The following is an 18,034-nucleotide window of genomic DNA, read 5'->3' on the forward strand; positions in this document are numbered from 1 at the left end:
CCTTGCTTGGAAGTGGTATAACTGGAGGCAGGATTGACATGGAGGCTGCTGACCATTTCTCCAGAGGAAGAGTAATCCCTAAGGCACCTCCTTACGGCTGAGTTGTGCAGAAAGGTGTCAGAGGCAGCAGCTGTGGCATCTATCTGAAGGAAAAGCACAGCCTACCAGGGAACCTCGGGAGAGGCTTAGAGGGTCTCTCTGTTCCGTAAGCCCTCTTGCAACTCTGGAAGCAATTTGGGAATGTTTACCAGTGGTCTCTCTCACTGTCATCTTAATTCAGCCCTAACCTGTGACCATTTCTGGCTTCGGGAAAGAGCCAGCAGAAGCAAGAGGGACCAAAGTGATTAATGGTATCAAGCTGGAAAAACCTACAAGTCTAATCTTGCCATCTTACCAAGGAAAAACAAGGGGCCTCTCTGAGGCCCAGAGAGATTAAGGAAATTTCTCAAGGACATGCAGTTACTGAGTAGCAGAAACGGAATCAGAGTTTCGCTCCTGGGCTCTCTGCCCAATTTCTTTTGTACACTGTCTCCTGTTTTGTACTTTCTACTCTATGTAAAAGAGTATATGCTTCTAGGTTTTCTGATTGTTTTATTACTCTTGTTTATGTTTTGCCATGAAGAAGAATGTAAATCATTGAATAATATTTGCATAAAATAGTAATAGTATTATCATAGTAAGGAGTAAAAAAGTGTGAAGTATCATATACCCACCTCGATAAATGTCAAAGTAACCGTAAAGAAAATTTTGTAAGTTTTTGTTAAAAATCCTAAACAAATGAGGAGTTGTAATCCCAGCACTTTGGGAGGCCAAGGCAGGCGGATCACTTGAAGTCAGGAGTTCGAGACCAGCCTGGCCAACATGGTGAAATACCATCTCTACTAAAAATACAAATATTAGCCGGCTGTGATGACGGGCACCTGTAATCCCAGCTACTCAGGAGGCTGAGGCAGGAATTTGGAGGCGGAGGCTGCAGTGAGCCGAGATCGTACCACTGCACTCCAGCCTGGGCAACAAAGTGAGACTCCATCTCAAAAAACAACTAAAAAATAAATTTTAAAAAATATACTAAATATCTTACTCTAGGGAGAAACCCTAAAGTCATTTTCTTTAAAAATAGAAGCAAAGAAAAATGCCTTAACCTTACTGTGCTAAAAGTCTGGTCACAATTATTTGTGGTGAAGAAAAGGTATAAATTATAGGAAAGATAGACTGTTGTTATACATGGTTATATACCTAGAAAACTCTAAAAACTGACCCCAAATTGCTATATATAATAATTTCAGCAGGTTTGCTTGATGTAAGATTAACCTAAAAAATCAACATTATATTTATATAACATTGATACATAGAAGAAATCTCCCACAATGAAAAGGGAGATTGCAGTCACAGCAATAGCAACGACCACATTTTAAACACTTAACTCTTCACTTCACTCCAGGCCAAAGAAATCCATTTCCAGAAAATCATAGTGGAAGGAATGAAGGAATATATAACTAAATGGAAAGAGAGTAAACATTTTTATCAATGAAGAAAAATCAACAGACAGGTTAATCAAATGGGTAGCATGAAGTTTGAAGGACAATGGGTGTACTTTATAGAATCAAAGCATAATGGATTCATTCCATAAAATGAAACCTAATAGAAATAAATGTCACCTTTTTCAGTGTGGGCCAAAGAAAAACCATCTGCCAAGATAGGATGGGAGGTCTGTGGCCACAGATTGAAAAGATGTTTGGGGCTGTGATAAATGTAATGAAAATCATCATGAACACAACCATTGTGAGAGGTGGCTATTCAACATCCAAGTATGGGCTTATCCAGAACTGGCAGAAATACAGTCATAGGACAAGGCAGGAAAGAGCTCCTGCTTGGCCCCCATCTGTAAAACAGAGCTAACTAACCCAAGAGCTTGGGAGGATTAAAGGAGATGATACACTAATGGTTCTTTAGTATCTGGGTCATAGCAAGCCCTCAGAAAAATTAAATTTCTTATTATTCATTTAAATTATTATACATCAGTTAAACTAGTAAAGCACATTTAAAAATTAAACCCAATGTTGGCAAATTTGTGAGCAAGTAGGACACATATACATTGCCCTTTTTCAGTATTTCTGAAGAACAGTTTAACAATATGATAAGAGAATTGTGAGGCGGTCTGTTTCTTTGCATGGTAATTCCATTTGGTAACTATATAAAAAGTAAATAATCCAAAGGGGGAAAATGCTATATCTTACAAAGATGTTTATTACAAAGATATTTATAGTAATGATAAATTAAAACAAACCAGTGTTCAAAAACAAGGGACCAATGAAGAACAGTGTGAGAAGCTGACACTGTGGAATCCCATAAAGTACCAGTTTTCTAAAGACTTCATCAAGGATGCCCTGGAAATGATACATAGGCATCTACTGGAAGAACCAGGGAAGTGTAGGTGTGTGTCTGGGCTGGGATGGGAGCATGGATGTGTGTCTGGGATGGGATGGGAGTGTAGGTGTGTGTTTGGGCTGGGATGGGAGTATAGGTGTGTGTTTGGGCTGGGATGGGAGGAGGCTTCTCCATCCCAGATCTAACCATCCAACTAAGACAGCTTCTGTCTCTCTTACAGATTAGGATTCCACTGCAACCCCCAAAAGTTCGAAAGCCTTGATAAATACATAGACTATATCTGTCAAAAATGTCAATGGTCTGGGTGCGGTTGTTTCATGCCTCTAATTCCAGCACTTTGGGAGGCTGAGATGTGGATTGCGTGAGCCCGGAAGTTTGAGACCAGCCTGGGCAACATGGCAACACCCCATCTCTACCAAAAAAAGAAAAAATTAGTGGAGCTTGGTGGCATGCGCCTGTAGTCCCAGCTACTTGTGAGGCTGAGGTGGGAGGATCGCTTGAGTCCAGGAGGTAGAGGTTGCAGTGAGCTGAGATCATGCCACAGCACTCCAGCCTGGGCAACAAAGCCAGACCCTGTCTCACCAAAAAAAAAAAAAAAAAAAAAAAAGTTAATAGAGCAAAGTTTTCACTGTTATTAAAATGTAAATTTTACAGAATTATTTTTGTACAAACACAGCACATTTAAGCACTGTCATTGAAAGATAGTTCACCCACAGTTCTAGCCACAGAGAACTCCATGTCTAATGAGAGACAGAATTATATGTTGCACGATGGGGTCATGTGAAAAGCACAAACATCTAAGTCAAAGGATTTGAGTATGAATCCTGGCGCTAGCATTTACTAGTGTTTTACCTTAGGCAGGTTAGTTAATCTCTCATTTCCTCATCTGTAAAACTGAAACTGGGTGCTACCTTGCTGAACTGCTTTGAGGATTCCAGATCATATAAGCTAAGCACCTAGCACAGTACCTGGATTTTTAAAAGTATGACTAAGTGATAGCTGTAATTATTATTTTTATAACTGCCTGTGTGATAAGTGCTTTAATAGATGTATAGTCTGTGTATAAATTGCTGTAAATGAGCAAAGAACCAGGAGCCTTTAATTCTCACTTTCAGAAGAGGCCAAATACATATCTTCAAGATATTATTTTAATCATCTATAAGATTTCAGTAGATGGAAAAGGAGAGAAAGATATTCAGATGGAGGAGACACCATAGATAAAAGAAATGTGGCTTATTGTGGGCGTAATATAGAGTACAGTATATTCATAATAGAGATATGTAGCACAGGATACATGGGGACATGGATGGCAGAAAACCTGGCTGGCATAGAGATAGATGTTCAACAAGTTCTTTTGTCTGCTCAATTAAGTTAGTTTCAAGGTAGCTCTGATGAAGATCATAGTTTAGCATATTCATGAGATATTTAAAGTATTAATTTCAGTTCTTCTTACCATTTTTGTCATAACCATAAACATTTAGAATTAGTAGTACTATCCTTATATTAAGATTACCCAGCCAGGCACAGCATCCTATTTTAGACCCTAATGAGCTATATATTAATTAAGCTATAAGCTAAGCTGTAACAGAGACCAAAAACTATAGTGGTCCAAACCAGGTATGTGTATTTCTTTTTCACATGACCGTCTCCAGGTAGGTGGGCCATCCAGCATGGTTGGGAACTCGGCTCCTTGAAGTCAGCCTAGCTCCTACGTTCATTCTGTCTTGCTGCTCTCCCATCCCCTGGATGGTCTCATCTGCATGATCAAAGCTGGCTCACATCATCAGGCTGAAGTTCTAGCCTGTGGAAAAAGGAAAGAGAAAGAAGGGAACATGCACCCAGGCATTTTAAGGATGAGAAGGGGAAGTCACAAACATCATTCTGCTCACATCCCATTGCAGAAACTCAGTCACAGCACGATACCTGGCTTCTAGGGAGGCAGAAGTCTGTAGTCAGGTACCTATCTAACATCCAGACCAATCTGTTGCTAAAAGGAAGGGAGACTGTGTAATGGGGGTCGGTGAGTAGCCTCAGCCATGATCTGTAGTCTCCAAACTAATGGGAAAGAGACTTTTATTTTGCAGCTTTAAAAATGGATTTTTATTTCTCAAAACATGAAAAATAGAGCTTTGTTGTTTTATTTCGAGTCTCCTACTAGGGTACCTCATTTTTAACCTGTAATATATCCTTTTTGTCATCATAGGAGGCTGAGCCAGAGGCCCACAACTGAAGAATTAGAGCAAAGAAACATCCTAAAACGTGAGTATTCTATACTATAGAATGATTCCTTGTGTAATCATTAACAAGCTGCCTCTACAGATGATCCATTTATCAGTAAGAAACCATCATATATTCGTTTACTCAAGATGGATTGAAATAGTCCATTTATGTCACATTTATATGTAATTGTTTATATATTTTTTAAATTTCTTGAATTTCATATTTTATTTTATGGCTTTGAGCCTTACATCCCCCCACCAGACCAGAGTCATAGTCATGACAATTGTGTTTAAGAAAGATGAAATATATTCCATGTATTCCTTCACCCAAATATTAAATAGAAAAAGAATGCTCTGGTCTTCTTGCAAATAAATGTCAAAGAAAAGGCCAAAGGAATCCACAAAGAAACAAATCAAACATTCCTATATTAATATTCTTAATGATAGTTTGTTGCTAGTTTAACAAATGACTCAATTCAAAATAAAATTTTCAATCCATTGCATTTTCCTATGTTGTGAAAACTCGGCTTCCTTCTTGAGTTGTTTATAATTTCTCAGCACTAAAACGTTCTCCATTCATTTTCCTACTTTATTTTCCCATTCTGTTTTCCCCTCTGTTCTCTTTGACCTTAGTTTTTACTCGTCCCTGCAGTAGTATTTATTGGAGTTGGTATGTTAAAACTATAAAACTAATAGAAATACAGTTTGTCATGCTATCATGTGTCAATGTGGTCAGGCATTGCAGTGAGTTAAGAAACAGATATTTTTAAATTGAGCCTAGCTGTAGTTTTATATATTGTTAACTTGGTTTCAAAAGGTCTTTTTATTGTGTGAAATATCAAAGAAGAGGGATGGGTAAAACTCTGAATCGTGCTACAATGGTAGTGACCCATGGTGTGGGGGAAATCTTTGTCAGCCAGGCTTTTCGAGTTATCTTGGCCTGCTAGAAGACCCCTCCTCTCCAATCCAAGATACTTTCTTTCCTTTAGGGAAGACAGATTTTAGTAGCATATTGTATTACAGTTGTTAGTACAAAATCAATTCAACAATGAATATGAACTACCATTCAGTGAGAGCAACTACCATCCACCCAGTCTATGGGATCACTTTCTTTGGAATGCTTTTTTCTGGCTTTTTTTGAACATAACTAGAATACAGCCCCAGGAAGGACTTAAGTGGCTACTAATGTATAGAAGAGCCAGTTTGGAGCAGGAAAAATTTGTGACTGGAAAAGTAGGAAAATTTTGTGTTTTTGCTTTGCTGAGGAAGAGTAGAAGCAGCATCTAATTTTGACAACAAAACAAACCAAAAAGGTTCATTGCTTTCCATGATAGGTTCCTGGGAAATACTTGTTGAATTTTTAAGCATGCTCAAATGCAGACCCTAAGCTCCTAAAAAACACAAAGATTATGTCTTACTGGATGCCTGCTCTAATACCTAGAAGAAGAAAGGAAGGGCACATTTTGGGTAATTCTTTCTTGATCCTGTGAGATAAATAGTGCCAAACCACACTAGAGTTTGGTTGTCTGAGGAACTGTTTCATAGATCTAGAAACTTACCGTGCATTGATCTTAAGGGCTGCATTGGCCTTTATATCCTGTTTTCCTAGAGGTTTGGGAAAGAGTGAGACACTTCAGATTCGACTCCAGCCCTTTTTTTCCTTCCTTCTAAGTTCACCTAAGCATGTTTATTTCTGGAAACAGAGGCATATTTCCAGCCTGGAGAGGCTGATAACTGGCTTATGATCTCCTGACCCAGTATTATATAGCCAAGGGAGGCGGAAGAAAACTGGGAGAGGTCATCTTTCCCTGAGCAGTCACAGGAAACTGAATGGCCTAACTTAGAAACACTCTACTCAGCCCGTTTGCTTCTTGGTTCTTCCACATTGATTGCTCTTGTTTGATGTTTGTATGTTTCATCTCAGCATTTGTTCAAGAACAGTGGAAAAGTGTGTGATACGGTGTGGTTTTTAAGGACAGTTACTTTAACTAGGTCATCTTTTTTTTTTTTTCCCAAGACAGAGCCTCGCTCTGTTGCCCAGGCTGGAGTGCAGTGGCACGATCTCAGCTCACTGCAACCTCCGCCTCTCGGGTTCATGTGATTTTCCTGCCTCAGCCTCCTGAGTAGCTGGGACTACAGGTGTGTATCACCACACCTGACTAATTTTTGTATTTTTAGTAGAGACAAGGTTTTGCTATGTTGGCCAGGCTGGTCTCAAATTCCTGACCTCGCGATTCACCTACCTCGGCCTCCCAAAGTGCTGGGATTATGGTTGTGAGCCACTGTGCCCGGCCCTAACTAGGTCATCTTTTCTTGACAAACTAGAAAACTAACTTACAGAATTAAACGTTCAACAACTTTTAGAGTCCATCACTAGTTTAATGAACATGAGTCCAGATGCCGATAAATGCCATTAGTTTTCATTGGTGACCACAGGACAAATTATATTTCTTAGTGTCATGCACCATACTAGTCCTTACTTGATGTCTTTCCTAATTATTTTGGTGATACTAGAGCTTGTTAAAAAAAGACATATTACATATATGTATTTATATTATATTATATTACATTTAGTTATGCATTTTAGAACCAGTTCCTAAAAACTGATAAAATAGAAAGCAAGTTTTGGTACTTAAAAGGTCAACTTTTGCTAATTAAGAAAGGTGATGTATTTAGCTGAGAATGTAATTCTAGCTATGTCTTATATAGAGAAAAATGAATTAAGCCATTGAGTTCTGCATATATTTTTCCCCAACATTTTATTATGAAAATTTTTAAACATGAAGAAAAGTTGAAGGAATTTTACAGTAAATCCACATATATCTGCCATCTATAGTCTATCATTAACATCTTGCTTTATGACATATCTATGCATCTGTTGATCCAGCTTTTTTTAATGCACTTACCAAAACAGCATGGTACTGGTACCAAAACAGAGATATAGACCAATGGAACAGAACAGAGTCCTCAGAAATAATACCACACATCTACAGCCATCTGATCTTTGACAAACCTGAGAGAAACAAGAAATGGGGAAAGGATTCCCTATTTAATAAATGATGCTGGGAAAATTGGCTAGCCATAAGTAGAAAGGTGAAACTGGATCCTTTCCTTACTCCTTATACGAAAATTAATTCAAGATGGATTAGAGACTTAAATGTTAGACCTAATACCATAAAAATCCTAGAGGAAAACCTAGGTAGTACCATTCAGGACATAGGCATGGGCAAAGACTTCATGTCTAAAACACCAAAAGCAACGGCAGCAAAAGCCAAAATTGACAAATGGGATCTTATTAAACTAAAGAGCTTCTGCACAGCAAAAGAAACTACCATCAGAGTGAACAGGCAACCTACAGAATGGGAGAAAATTTTTGCAATCTACTCATCTGACAAAGGGCTAATATCCAGAACCTACAAAGAACTCAAACAAATTTACAAGAAAAAAACAAACAACCCCATCAAAAAGTGGGCAAAGGATATGAACAGACATTTCTCAAAAGAAGACATTCATACAGCCAACAGACACATGAAAAAATGCTCATCATCACTGGCCATCAGAGAAATGCAAATCAAAACCACAATGAGATACCATCTCACACCAGTTAGAATGGCGATCATTAAAAAGTCAGGAAACAACAGGTGCTGGAGAGGATGTGGAGAAATAGGAACACTTTTACACTGTTGGTGGGATTGTAAACTAGTTCAACCATTATGGAAAACAGTATGGCGATTCCTCAAGGATCTAGAACTTGATGTACCATATGACCCAGCCATCCCATTACTGGGTATATACCCAAAGGATTATAAATTATGCTGCTATAAAGACACATGCACACGTATGTTTATTGCAGCACTATTCACAATAGCAAAGACTTGGAATCAACCCAAATGTCCATCAGTGACAGATTGGATTAAGAAAATGTGGCACATATACACCATGGAATACTATGCAGCCATAAAAAAGGATGAGTTTGCGTCCTTTGTAGGGACATGGATGCAGCTGGAAACCATCATTCTTAGCAAACTATCACAAGAACAGAAAACTAAACACCGCATGTTCTCACTCATAGGTGGGAACTGAACAATGAGATCACTTGGACTCGGGAAGGGGAACATCACACACCGGGGCCTATCGTGGGGAGGGGGGAGGGGGGAGGGATTGCATTGGGAGTTATACCTGATGTAAATGACGAGTTGATGGGTGCAGCACACCAACATGGCACAAGTATACATATGTAACAAACCTGCACGTTATGCACATGTACCCTACAACTTAAAGTATAATAATAATAAATAAATTAAAAAAAAAAAAAAAAAAAAACACCCACATGAGGCCAGGTAAGGTGGCTTATGCCTGTAATCCCAAAGCCTTGTGAGGCCAAGGCAGGAGAATTGCTTGAGGCCAGGAGTTTGAGACCAGCCTAGGCAATATAGTGAGATCTCATCTCCACCAAAAATTGAAAAAACAAAATATCGACATGGAAACATGTAAAAAAAAAAAAGAGAAATGAATCCACAAAAAATTTGGCTTTTTGAACCCATTTTACCTGAACTAACAACTCAAGAAGATAATATTCCAGTTGTTGATATTTTTGTATTTTTCTTTCTTCTCCTTTTAGCTCATCCACAAAATTCTCTGAGTAATATTGCTCGCCAGGCACGTTTCCTGTGGTGCTTGCTGCTGTTTAACCACATGTATTATTTGTTTATTTATCGGAAATGCTTCCTGCAGCTTGTCCAAAATGTTCACCCCTCTCTATTCTGATGAGAGTTACTGAGAGCAAGATTTGTCAATGAACCATGTCACTTCCTTCATGAGTATCCCTCCAGCCTGTTTAAATTAACCGGAAAGATTTACATCCTACTTTATAATTAGTCCTCTAGTGAATCAAAAAATGAAGGAAGCATGCAAAAAACTTGGTGAATTTTCAAATACTGAGTTTAAGGTTTAACCTTGACTGTATGAGAGATTTTACAATGACTGTTTAATAAGATTCAGAGAAACTGTCATGGTAGCTCATGCTGGTAATCCCAGCTACTTGGGAGGCTGAGGCGGGAGGATCACTTGAGTCCTGGAGATCAAGACAAGCTTGGGCAACACAGGGAGAGCCCATCTCTGCAAAATAAAAGGAAAGGTTCAGAGGAACAGTCATGTTGGCTTCCTTCTACCTCTCACCCTCGTCCTCTAACTTCACTAAAAGTACAATTTTGAACATGGAAAACGTAAAGAAGTCAGTTTCTGATGTCAAAAATGAATTCAATTCCCTAACTGGTAGCACTAGTTGAACAATATGCTTAATAAGACAAAACTATCAAATATTCCCTTCAAGGAGGTGTCATTTTTGCATATTTAATGAAGACTGGAGCATTCATTAGCTTTGGGATGTATTATATCCAATTTTTTAATCTTTGAAAAATACCTTAAAAATATAGCATAAACACCGTACAGGAAGAGTTGACAAAAATGTTTTAAGAATTATATTTTTGTTTTTATTAACAATGTCATCAATATCACTAACAATATCATCAATTTTTATCAACAATATCAACAATTTTATTTTCACTATCACGTCGCCTTGTAAAGCTCTGGTTTAAATCACAGGAACCACAGTGTGGCTTTTGTTTATTATGTATTTTGACAATCCACAAGCTTTATCCAACTCATATGAGGTAATTCTTTGAACCTAAGTATGCATTTTTAAGGATATGAAAGGATATATATTTTGTGAAGCAATTAAAAACCTACAGTACTTTCGTAGGAAGAAATTTAAATTATAACCAAATTTGTTTGGCACAAAATGAAAGGATATTAACTCATTGTTTCTTATCTTGTGGGTGATTACAGTTTATGTTCACTCGTTGTCTAATCACCTTCTTTCTTTCTTATGCATTAAAGTTATTATTTCAAAAGAACATAGAAACTTTTCCCTGTTCAGAGAAGGCAAACTGATGAAGAATTTAGCCTGTTCAACTAACAAATACAGATGTTGCAAATATAGAATACTGATATTTTATTCACAATAAAAATAGTCTTAGTTGTAAGAAGTCTATTTGAATTTTAAAATAAATATATTTCATACCTATCATGGATTAAAAATTTTGTTTTCATTGAACCCGGGAGGCAGAGGTTGCAGTGAGCCAAGATCGCACCACTGCACTCTAGCCTGGGTGACAGAGCAAGACTCTGTCTCAAAAAATAAAATAAAATAAAAACAAAAATAAATAAATAAACACATAGAAGAAGCTTTCCTTTTTCAACCTTTTAGTCAAGCCTTTATACAGCATTATTTTCCTTCAAAAGAGTTCATAATAGCACTTTCTAAAACACAATCTTTCATAAGCATCGGTATCCAAGAAGCAAAATGTATGCTCATTAATCGAACAGATGATGAGCTAAAGGAAGCAACAGAGAGAAGTTCCTCAAGTAAGCAACAACCAGCAAAACCTGAAGGGGTGTTTATTTCTTTAAAAATTTTGGACATTTTTCTTTAAATCCCATCTGTTGGGCAGCATAAAATTGTACTACTTGGTGAATCACTAGAGAAAGAGAAGACTTTGGAAAGGCAAAGTCACAAGAAAATAAATAATTTCCACCCACAGTACATCATAACCTCATTTAGAACATTCTGGTTTGAAAGCAAAGTCCAAGGAAATGCTTACATTCTGCTTCTATGGAAACCAAGGAAGACAAATCAAATATTTTGGTTGGATTTGAGTGGAAATCAGCAGCTCAGACATGCATCGGATGGTTCTAATTTGCTCTTTTAATATGTCTCAGATTTTCACATGAAGGGCAGATCCAGAAGTAAATTTTCATCTGAATTCTGGTAAATTGTACTTATAAGCCCATGAGATGATCAACAATAGAGGGCTTTCATTAGAATATGGGCATTCCTGTGGTTTTTTTAAGAATACAACAAGACATCAGGAAGCAAAAACATTTAAAATTAGTAAAGCAAACCAGTCCTACAAAAAAAGCATGTGTGTGTGTGTGTGTGTGTATGTGTGTGTGTGTATAAGATGATCAACCTTTCTACAAAATCTTTCGATAACTTTTTAACAATGTTGGTGAAGTGTTTGATCATTATTTGTTAGAATCACATGATTGTGGCCTGATATACTTTTCTGATTATAAAATCATCTATAGTAACTGTCATCATGACTTTCCTCCTTTAATAAACAGAAAAGAATGAAGAAGAGGAACAAGAAGCAAAAATGGAACTTAAACGCAGACTCAGCAGAAAGGTAATGAAGTTGTGACTATTAATGAGCATACGTGTTTTGAGATATATTTTGTTTTTAAAAAAAAAAATACTAATCCTCTCTCTGTATGTAAATCAGATGTTTAGAAATAATTATTCCTATTAGTCTATAAGCATAGACAACAAAATCACCAGCCTGGGCAACATGGTGAAACCCTATCTCTACAAAAAATACAAAAATTAGCTGGCATGGTGGCACATGCCTGTAGTTCCAGCTACTCAGGAGGCTGAGGTGGGGAGATTGCTTCAGCCTGGGAGGTGGAGGTTGCTATGACCTGATATCGTGCCATTGCACTCCAGGCTGGGAGACAGAATGAGACTCTGTCTCAAAAAAAGTAACTAAATAAAATAAATAAATATAATGCACGTGCTATAAATGATGTTTATAATTGCATGTTGTGTTAATTTTGAAAAATTAACAAGGGTTTTAAATTGCATTTACTCTATGAAAATATGTACTCTGTGTGAAAATTTTTAAAGATACAAAAAAAGAAAAAAATAAAATCGTATGTCTTTCATTCAGAGATAGCCATTATTAATATTTCAATGCATATATTTCTATTTTTAAAAATTGTTTTGAGTCAGGTGCAGTGTCTTGCACCCGTAGTCCCAGCTACTTAGAAGCTGAGTCAGGAGGATTGCTTGAGCCCAGGAGGTCAAGACCAGCCTGGAGTGAGGCCTTGTTTCAAAAAAAAAAAAAAGAATTAATTAAAAATTAATCTCGATCTCACTTGATTAGAGCAATGATAAAAGAAAAAGAAAAAAGAAGTGGAAAAATTTTTAATTATAATAAAAATTATTTCTTAAAACGCTCACACTTTCCATTTAGTGTTGGAAATATTAAACAAATAAATATTTCGTTACTCCTGAACATTTCCCACTATTCCACATCACAGCTGGGTAAGTAATTTATTAAGTGAACTTGATATCCAGCCTGCCTGCTACAGTGCTACCCAGATTGACAAATGTCTTACCTGCCAAACTCAGACAATTGTTGCCACTTATTTATGAATGTATAAATCTGATGTTAGAGCCATAACTTTTTTCTGTGTTAAAAAAATAATAGCCTTTGAAAAAATCAAGCACCATCAGAGTTTATATTTCATTATAAATCCTTCTAATAATTCTTCAGGCATACCCTATGCACCTAAAAATGGATAAAGTGACTAAAATGTGACATCTCCATGAAGTGTGACCTGACCCACATTTTTGTAGGCTGGAATCGGGGAGTCTTCAACAAAAGCATTCCAAGGCAGATGGAGGTGGCAATGCTTCATTCCCACAGAAAAGCTATGGGACTATGTCGAAAGTGGTTCTGTTTTTCAAGGAAAAAGATCCTTTATTTATCCATTGTATTAGTCCATTTTCACACTGCTGATAAAGACATACCTGAGACTGGGAAGAAAAAGAGATTTAATTGGACTTATAGTTCCACATGACTGGTGAGGCCTCAGAATCATGGCAGGAGGCGAAAGGCACTTCTAACGTGGCAGCGGCAAGAGAAAATGAGGAGGAAGCAAAACGGGAAACTCCTGATAAACATATCAGGTCTTGTGAGACATTTTGACTATCACAAGAATAGAATGGGAAAGACCAAGCCCCATGATCCAATTACCTTCTCCTGGGTCCCTCCCACAACACGGGAGAATTCTGGGAGATACAATTCAAGTTCAGATTTGGGTGGGGACACAGCCAAACCATATCATTCTGCCCTTGGCCCCTCCAAATCTCACGTCCTCACATTTCGAAACCAATCATGCCCTCCCAACAGTCCACCAAAGTCTTAACTCATTTCAGCGTTAACCCAAAAGTCCACAATCCAAAATCTCATCTGAGACAAGGTAAATCCCTTCCACCCATAAGCCTGGAAAATCAAAAGCAAGTTAATTACTTCCTAGATAAAATGGGGGTACAGGTATTGGGTAAATACAGCTGTTCCAAATGGGAGCTGTTCCAAATTGACCAAAACAAAGGGGTTGCAGGGCCCATGGAAAGTCTGAAATCCAGTGGGGCAGCCAAATTTTTAAGCTCCAAAATTATCTTTTGAATCCAGGTTTCACATCCAAGTCACACTAATGCAAGAGGTTGGTTCCCATGGTCTTGGGCAGCTCCACCCCTGTGGCTTTGCACGGTACAGCCTCCCTCTTGGCTGCTTTCACAGGCTAGCGTTGAGTGTCTGCAGCTTTTCTAGATGCATGGTACATGCTGTCAGCAGATCTACCATTCTGGGGTCTGGAGGACAATGACCCTCTTTGCACAGCTCGACTAGGCAGTGCCCCAGTAGGGACTCTGTGTGGGGGTTCCAAACCCACATTTCCCTTCTGCACTGCCTAGCAGAGGTTCTCCATGAGGCCCCCCTAACCCTGCCCATGGCAAACTTTGGCCTGGACATTCAGGCATTTCCATACCTCTTCTGAAATCTAGGCAGAGGTTCCCAAACCTCAATTCCTGACTTCTGTTCACCCGCAAGCTCAACACCATGTGGAAGCTGCCAAGGCTTAGGGCTTCCACTCTCTGAAGCCACAGCCCGAGCTCTACATTTGCCCCTTTCAGTCACAGGTAGAGTGGCTGGGGCACAGGGCACCAAGTCCCTAGACTGAACACAGCACAGGACCCAGGGCCCTTCCCACAAAACCACTTTTTCCGCCTGGGCCTTGAGGCCTGTGATGGGAGGAGCTGTCATGAAGGTCTCTGACATGGCCTGGAGACATTTTCCCCCATGGTCTTCAGGATTAACATTAGCCTCCTTGCTACTTATGCAAATTTCTGCAGTCAGCTTGAATTTCTCCTCAAAAAATGGTTTTTTTCTACTGCATCTTCAGGCCGCAAATTTTCTGAACTTTTATGCTCTATTTCCCTTTTAAAATGGAATGCTTTTAACAGCATCCAAGTCACCTTTTGAATGCTTTGCTGTTTAGAAATTTCTTCTGCCAGATACCCTAAATCATCTCTCTCAAGTTCAAAGTTTCACAAATCTCTAGGGCAGGGGCAAAATGCCACCATTCTCTTTGCTGAAACATAATAAGAGTCACCTTTGCCCCAGTTCTCAACCAGTTCCTCATCTCCATCTGAGACCACCTCAGCCTGGACCTTATTGTCCATATTGCTATCAGCATTTTTGTCAAAGCCATTCAACAAGTCTCTAGGAGGTTCCAAACTTTCCCACGTTTTCCTATCTTCCTCTGAGCCTTCCAAACTGTTCCAACATCTGCCTGTTACCCAGTTCCAAAGTTGATTCCACAGTTTTGAGTATCTTTTTAGGAACACCCCACTCCTGGTACCACTTTACTGTATTAGTCTGTTTTCTTGCTGCTGATAAAGACATACCCTAGACTGGGAAGAAAAAGAGGTTTAACTGGACTTACAGTTCCATATGGCTGGGGAGGCCTCAGAATCCTGACAGGAGACAAAAGGCATTTCTTAGATGGTGGCAGCAAGATAAAATGAGGAGAAAGCAAAAGCAGAAACCCCTCATAAACCCATCAGATCTCAGGAGACTCATTCACTCTCATGAGAATAGCATGGGAAAGACCAGCCCTCATGATTCAATTACCTTCCCCTGGGTCCCTCCCACAACATGTGGGAATTCTGGAGATACAATTCAAGTTGAGATTTGGATGAGGACACAGCCAAACTGTATCTTTTTTTTTTCTCAAAGCCCATTAATGTCAAATAATGATCAAACTGAAAGACTGTTGACTCCGTTTCTAGGGATGACTGTAGTCTTCAATGGCCCTTAAGTTACCATCTGTAGACAAGCAATCACCCCTCCTCATTGCCCTGGGCACTCTTGTGATACACATGATCTTTCTCAATCCAGCTGGGCCCCTCCATGAGGCAGCAGTGCCTGCCCTTACCCTCTGCACCCACTTGCTTCCACCATACATAGCTCCATGGTGTAGGTGCAGGTCAGCCCGTAGCATTTGGTAGCTACCCCATAACTGGGACAGTCCTGAGGACAAGACTGGATGGAGAATTTCTAACCTATGTTGCCACTGGTCACTTTCCTTCTAGCCAGTTCTTGGGAGCAAGGGCTTCGTTACCTCCTTATTTCCACCTGCCCCAAAGTGGCAGCAAGAAGATAGCAATATAGATTGGACAGCAACTAGACTATAACAGATCACTTAGATTATTCTCTCTCTTGTCCATTGCCTACCAGGGCTCTATGAAGATAGAGGGAGCCATAGTTGGCATATCCCTGCTCAAGTGGGCTCAGGGTATGGGCCTAGGCCTTCTAAAAGTCCTTGAGTGCTTTGAATGTTAGAATATTGGCTTAGTTCAGAAGGAAACTGAGGCCCAGGAAAGGGCTGTTAATGACTACAGAATGTAGATCCAGTGCAAAATAAGGAGTATCTCTGGACAGGTGTTGTGGCTTATGCCTGTAACCCCAGCACTTTGGGAGACTGGGATGGGAGAATTGCTTGAGCCCAAGAGTTCAAGACCATCCTGGGCAACATAGAGAGACCCCCCATTCTGTTCAAATAAAAAAATAAATAAGCAGTATCTCCAAAGAGGACCACTTAGATGATGGGTAGTCTGGCTGTATACAGAGTATATATGAGAGAGAAAATATATGAAAATGGGCCTTGTGACTACAATAGAGGTCTAAGTCTACCTCTCTGGAGATAACTGTGATACCGCCTAACTGAGAAAAACCAAAATGGGAGTGAACCTCTGTCACAGAGAGTAGATAATGCCTGTTTACCAGGGGGCCAGCTTTCTTTCACCTGTCAGAATCTTATTCTTCGGTTTGAGAAAGGAACCAGAGAGAAAAGCAATATAATTACAAATTTGAATCTGGCGAAGACCACAAGGAGGAGGGACCCAAGTTGTTAGAAGTATCTTGAAGGTTGGAGTTGATTTTAAGCAGTGATGGTCTCAAGGAAGTACAGTTCTCCATCAACTCTCCCCTCCACATTCCTGTACATTGGTTTTTCTGGCCAAGGGCATGTGTCCTATTGGGGCCTTGTCCTTATTATGAATATCTTAAGGACAGCTGTGCTGTAGGCATACCCTTTATTGGACCCTTTCTATGTCATAACTTTTTATTTTTGAGACAGAGTCTTGCTGTGTCACCCAGGCTGGCGTGCAGTGGCACGATCTTGGCTCACTGCAAGCTCCGTCTCCTGGGTTCACACCGTTCTCCTGCCTCAGCCTCCCGAGTAGCTGGGACTACAGGTGACTGCCACCACGCCCAGCTAATTTTTTTTTTGTATTTTTAGTAGAGATGGGGTTTCACTGTGTTAGCCAGGATGGTCTCGATCTCCTGACCTCGTGATCCACCCGCCTCGGCCTCCCAAAGTGCTGGGATTGCAGGCGTGAGCCCCGGCGCCTGGCCTGTATGTCATAACTTTGTACATTTCTGAGTGTATGGGTTTAATATTATAGGAACAGGCTTTTATTCCCATTTCTAAAAGTTTTTTAGAAAAACTTTTAGAAGTTTTGCCTTGATAATTCAATCCATGGCTTTTGCCTTGATAATTGAATCACCAAACCAGCCATTCTGTATCTGGGTTACTATTGTGTCTGTGCATTGCATATTCCTTGCGTCAGGGATGATAGACCTTTATCACAGTGCCAGGCAAGTTGGGGAAAATAGCATAATGCAGGTAGTTGCCAAAGACTGTGACCTATCTGAAACGATGATTTTTTATAGTCTCAAAAATTAGGGCACACGGCTTTCTAGTTCTCATTAGAAATTCCCAAGATGCTGTTGCCTTTTTTTTTTTTTTTTTTTTTGATGCCTGAAAGTGACCTTATTTAACCATAACTTTGAAGTGTTCTCTATAGAATACTTGCCACCACGAGGCTGTAAGCGGTTTACTGAACTCTGCCTTTTTCCTTGTCCTCCTGCAGCTCAGCCTGAGACCCACAGTGGCAGAGCTACAAGCTCGAAGGATCCTGCGATTTAACGAGTATGTAGAAGTCACAGATTCTCCCGACTATGACCGCCGAGCAGACAAGCCCTGGGCCAGGTTAACACCTGCAGACAAGGCAAGAATCCCAGTGGATTTCGTGTTGATTGTGTTGCTTTTCTGGAAGCTTCAATATCCACATTCCCCCTACTTAAGTCATCCTAGGGGATGAGATCTTACCAAATATTACAACTGTTTTCTGCCTCTGATTATTTAAGCCAGTTAAAGTGATACATTTAGTGATATCA

At 39.4% G+C, this 18,034-nt stretch overlaps 1 protein-coding gene across 12 annotated transcripts in view; it reads left to right on the forward strand.

Moving 5' to 3' along the window:
- PHACTR2 (phosphatase and actin regulator 2) overlaps positions 1–18,034 on the forward strand; it is a 295,091-nt gene that overhangs the window by 238,376 nt on the left and 38,681 nt on the right. For all 12 annotated transcript variants that reach the window (XM_005552008.5, XM_005552013.5, XM_015448732.4 and 9 more), the window contains 3 exons: positions 4,592–4,647; positions 11,793–11,854; positions 17,728–17,865. In XM_005552008.5, the coding sequence (XP_005552065.3) occupies positions 4,592–4,647; positions 11,793–11,854; positions 17,728–17,865 (256 nt within the window). The remainder of the gene's footprint in view (positions 1–4,591; positions 4,648–11,792; positions 11,855–17,727; positions 17,866–18,034) is intronic.

This window comes from Macaca fascicularis, chromosome 4 (assembly GCF_037993035.2).
Source record: "Macaca fascicularis isolate 582-1 chromosome 4, T2T-MFA8v1.1".
NCBI lineage: Eukaryota > Metazoa > Chordata > Mammalia > Primates > Cercopithecidae > Macaca > Macaca fascicularis.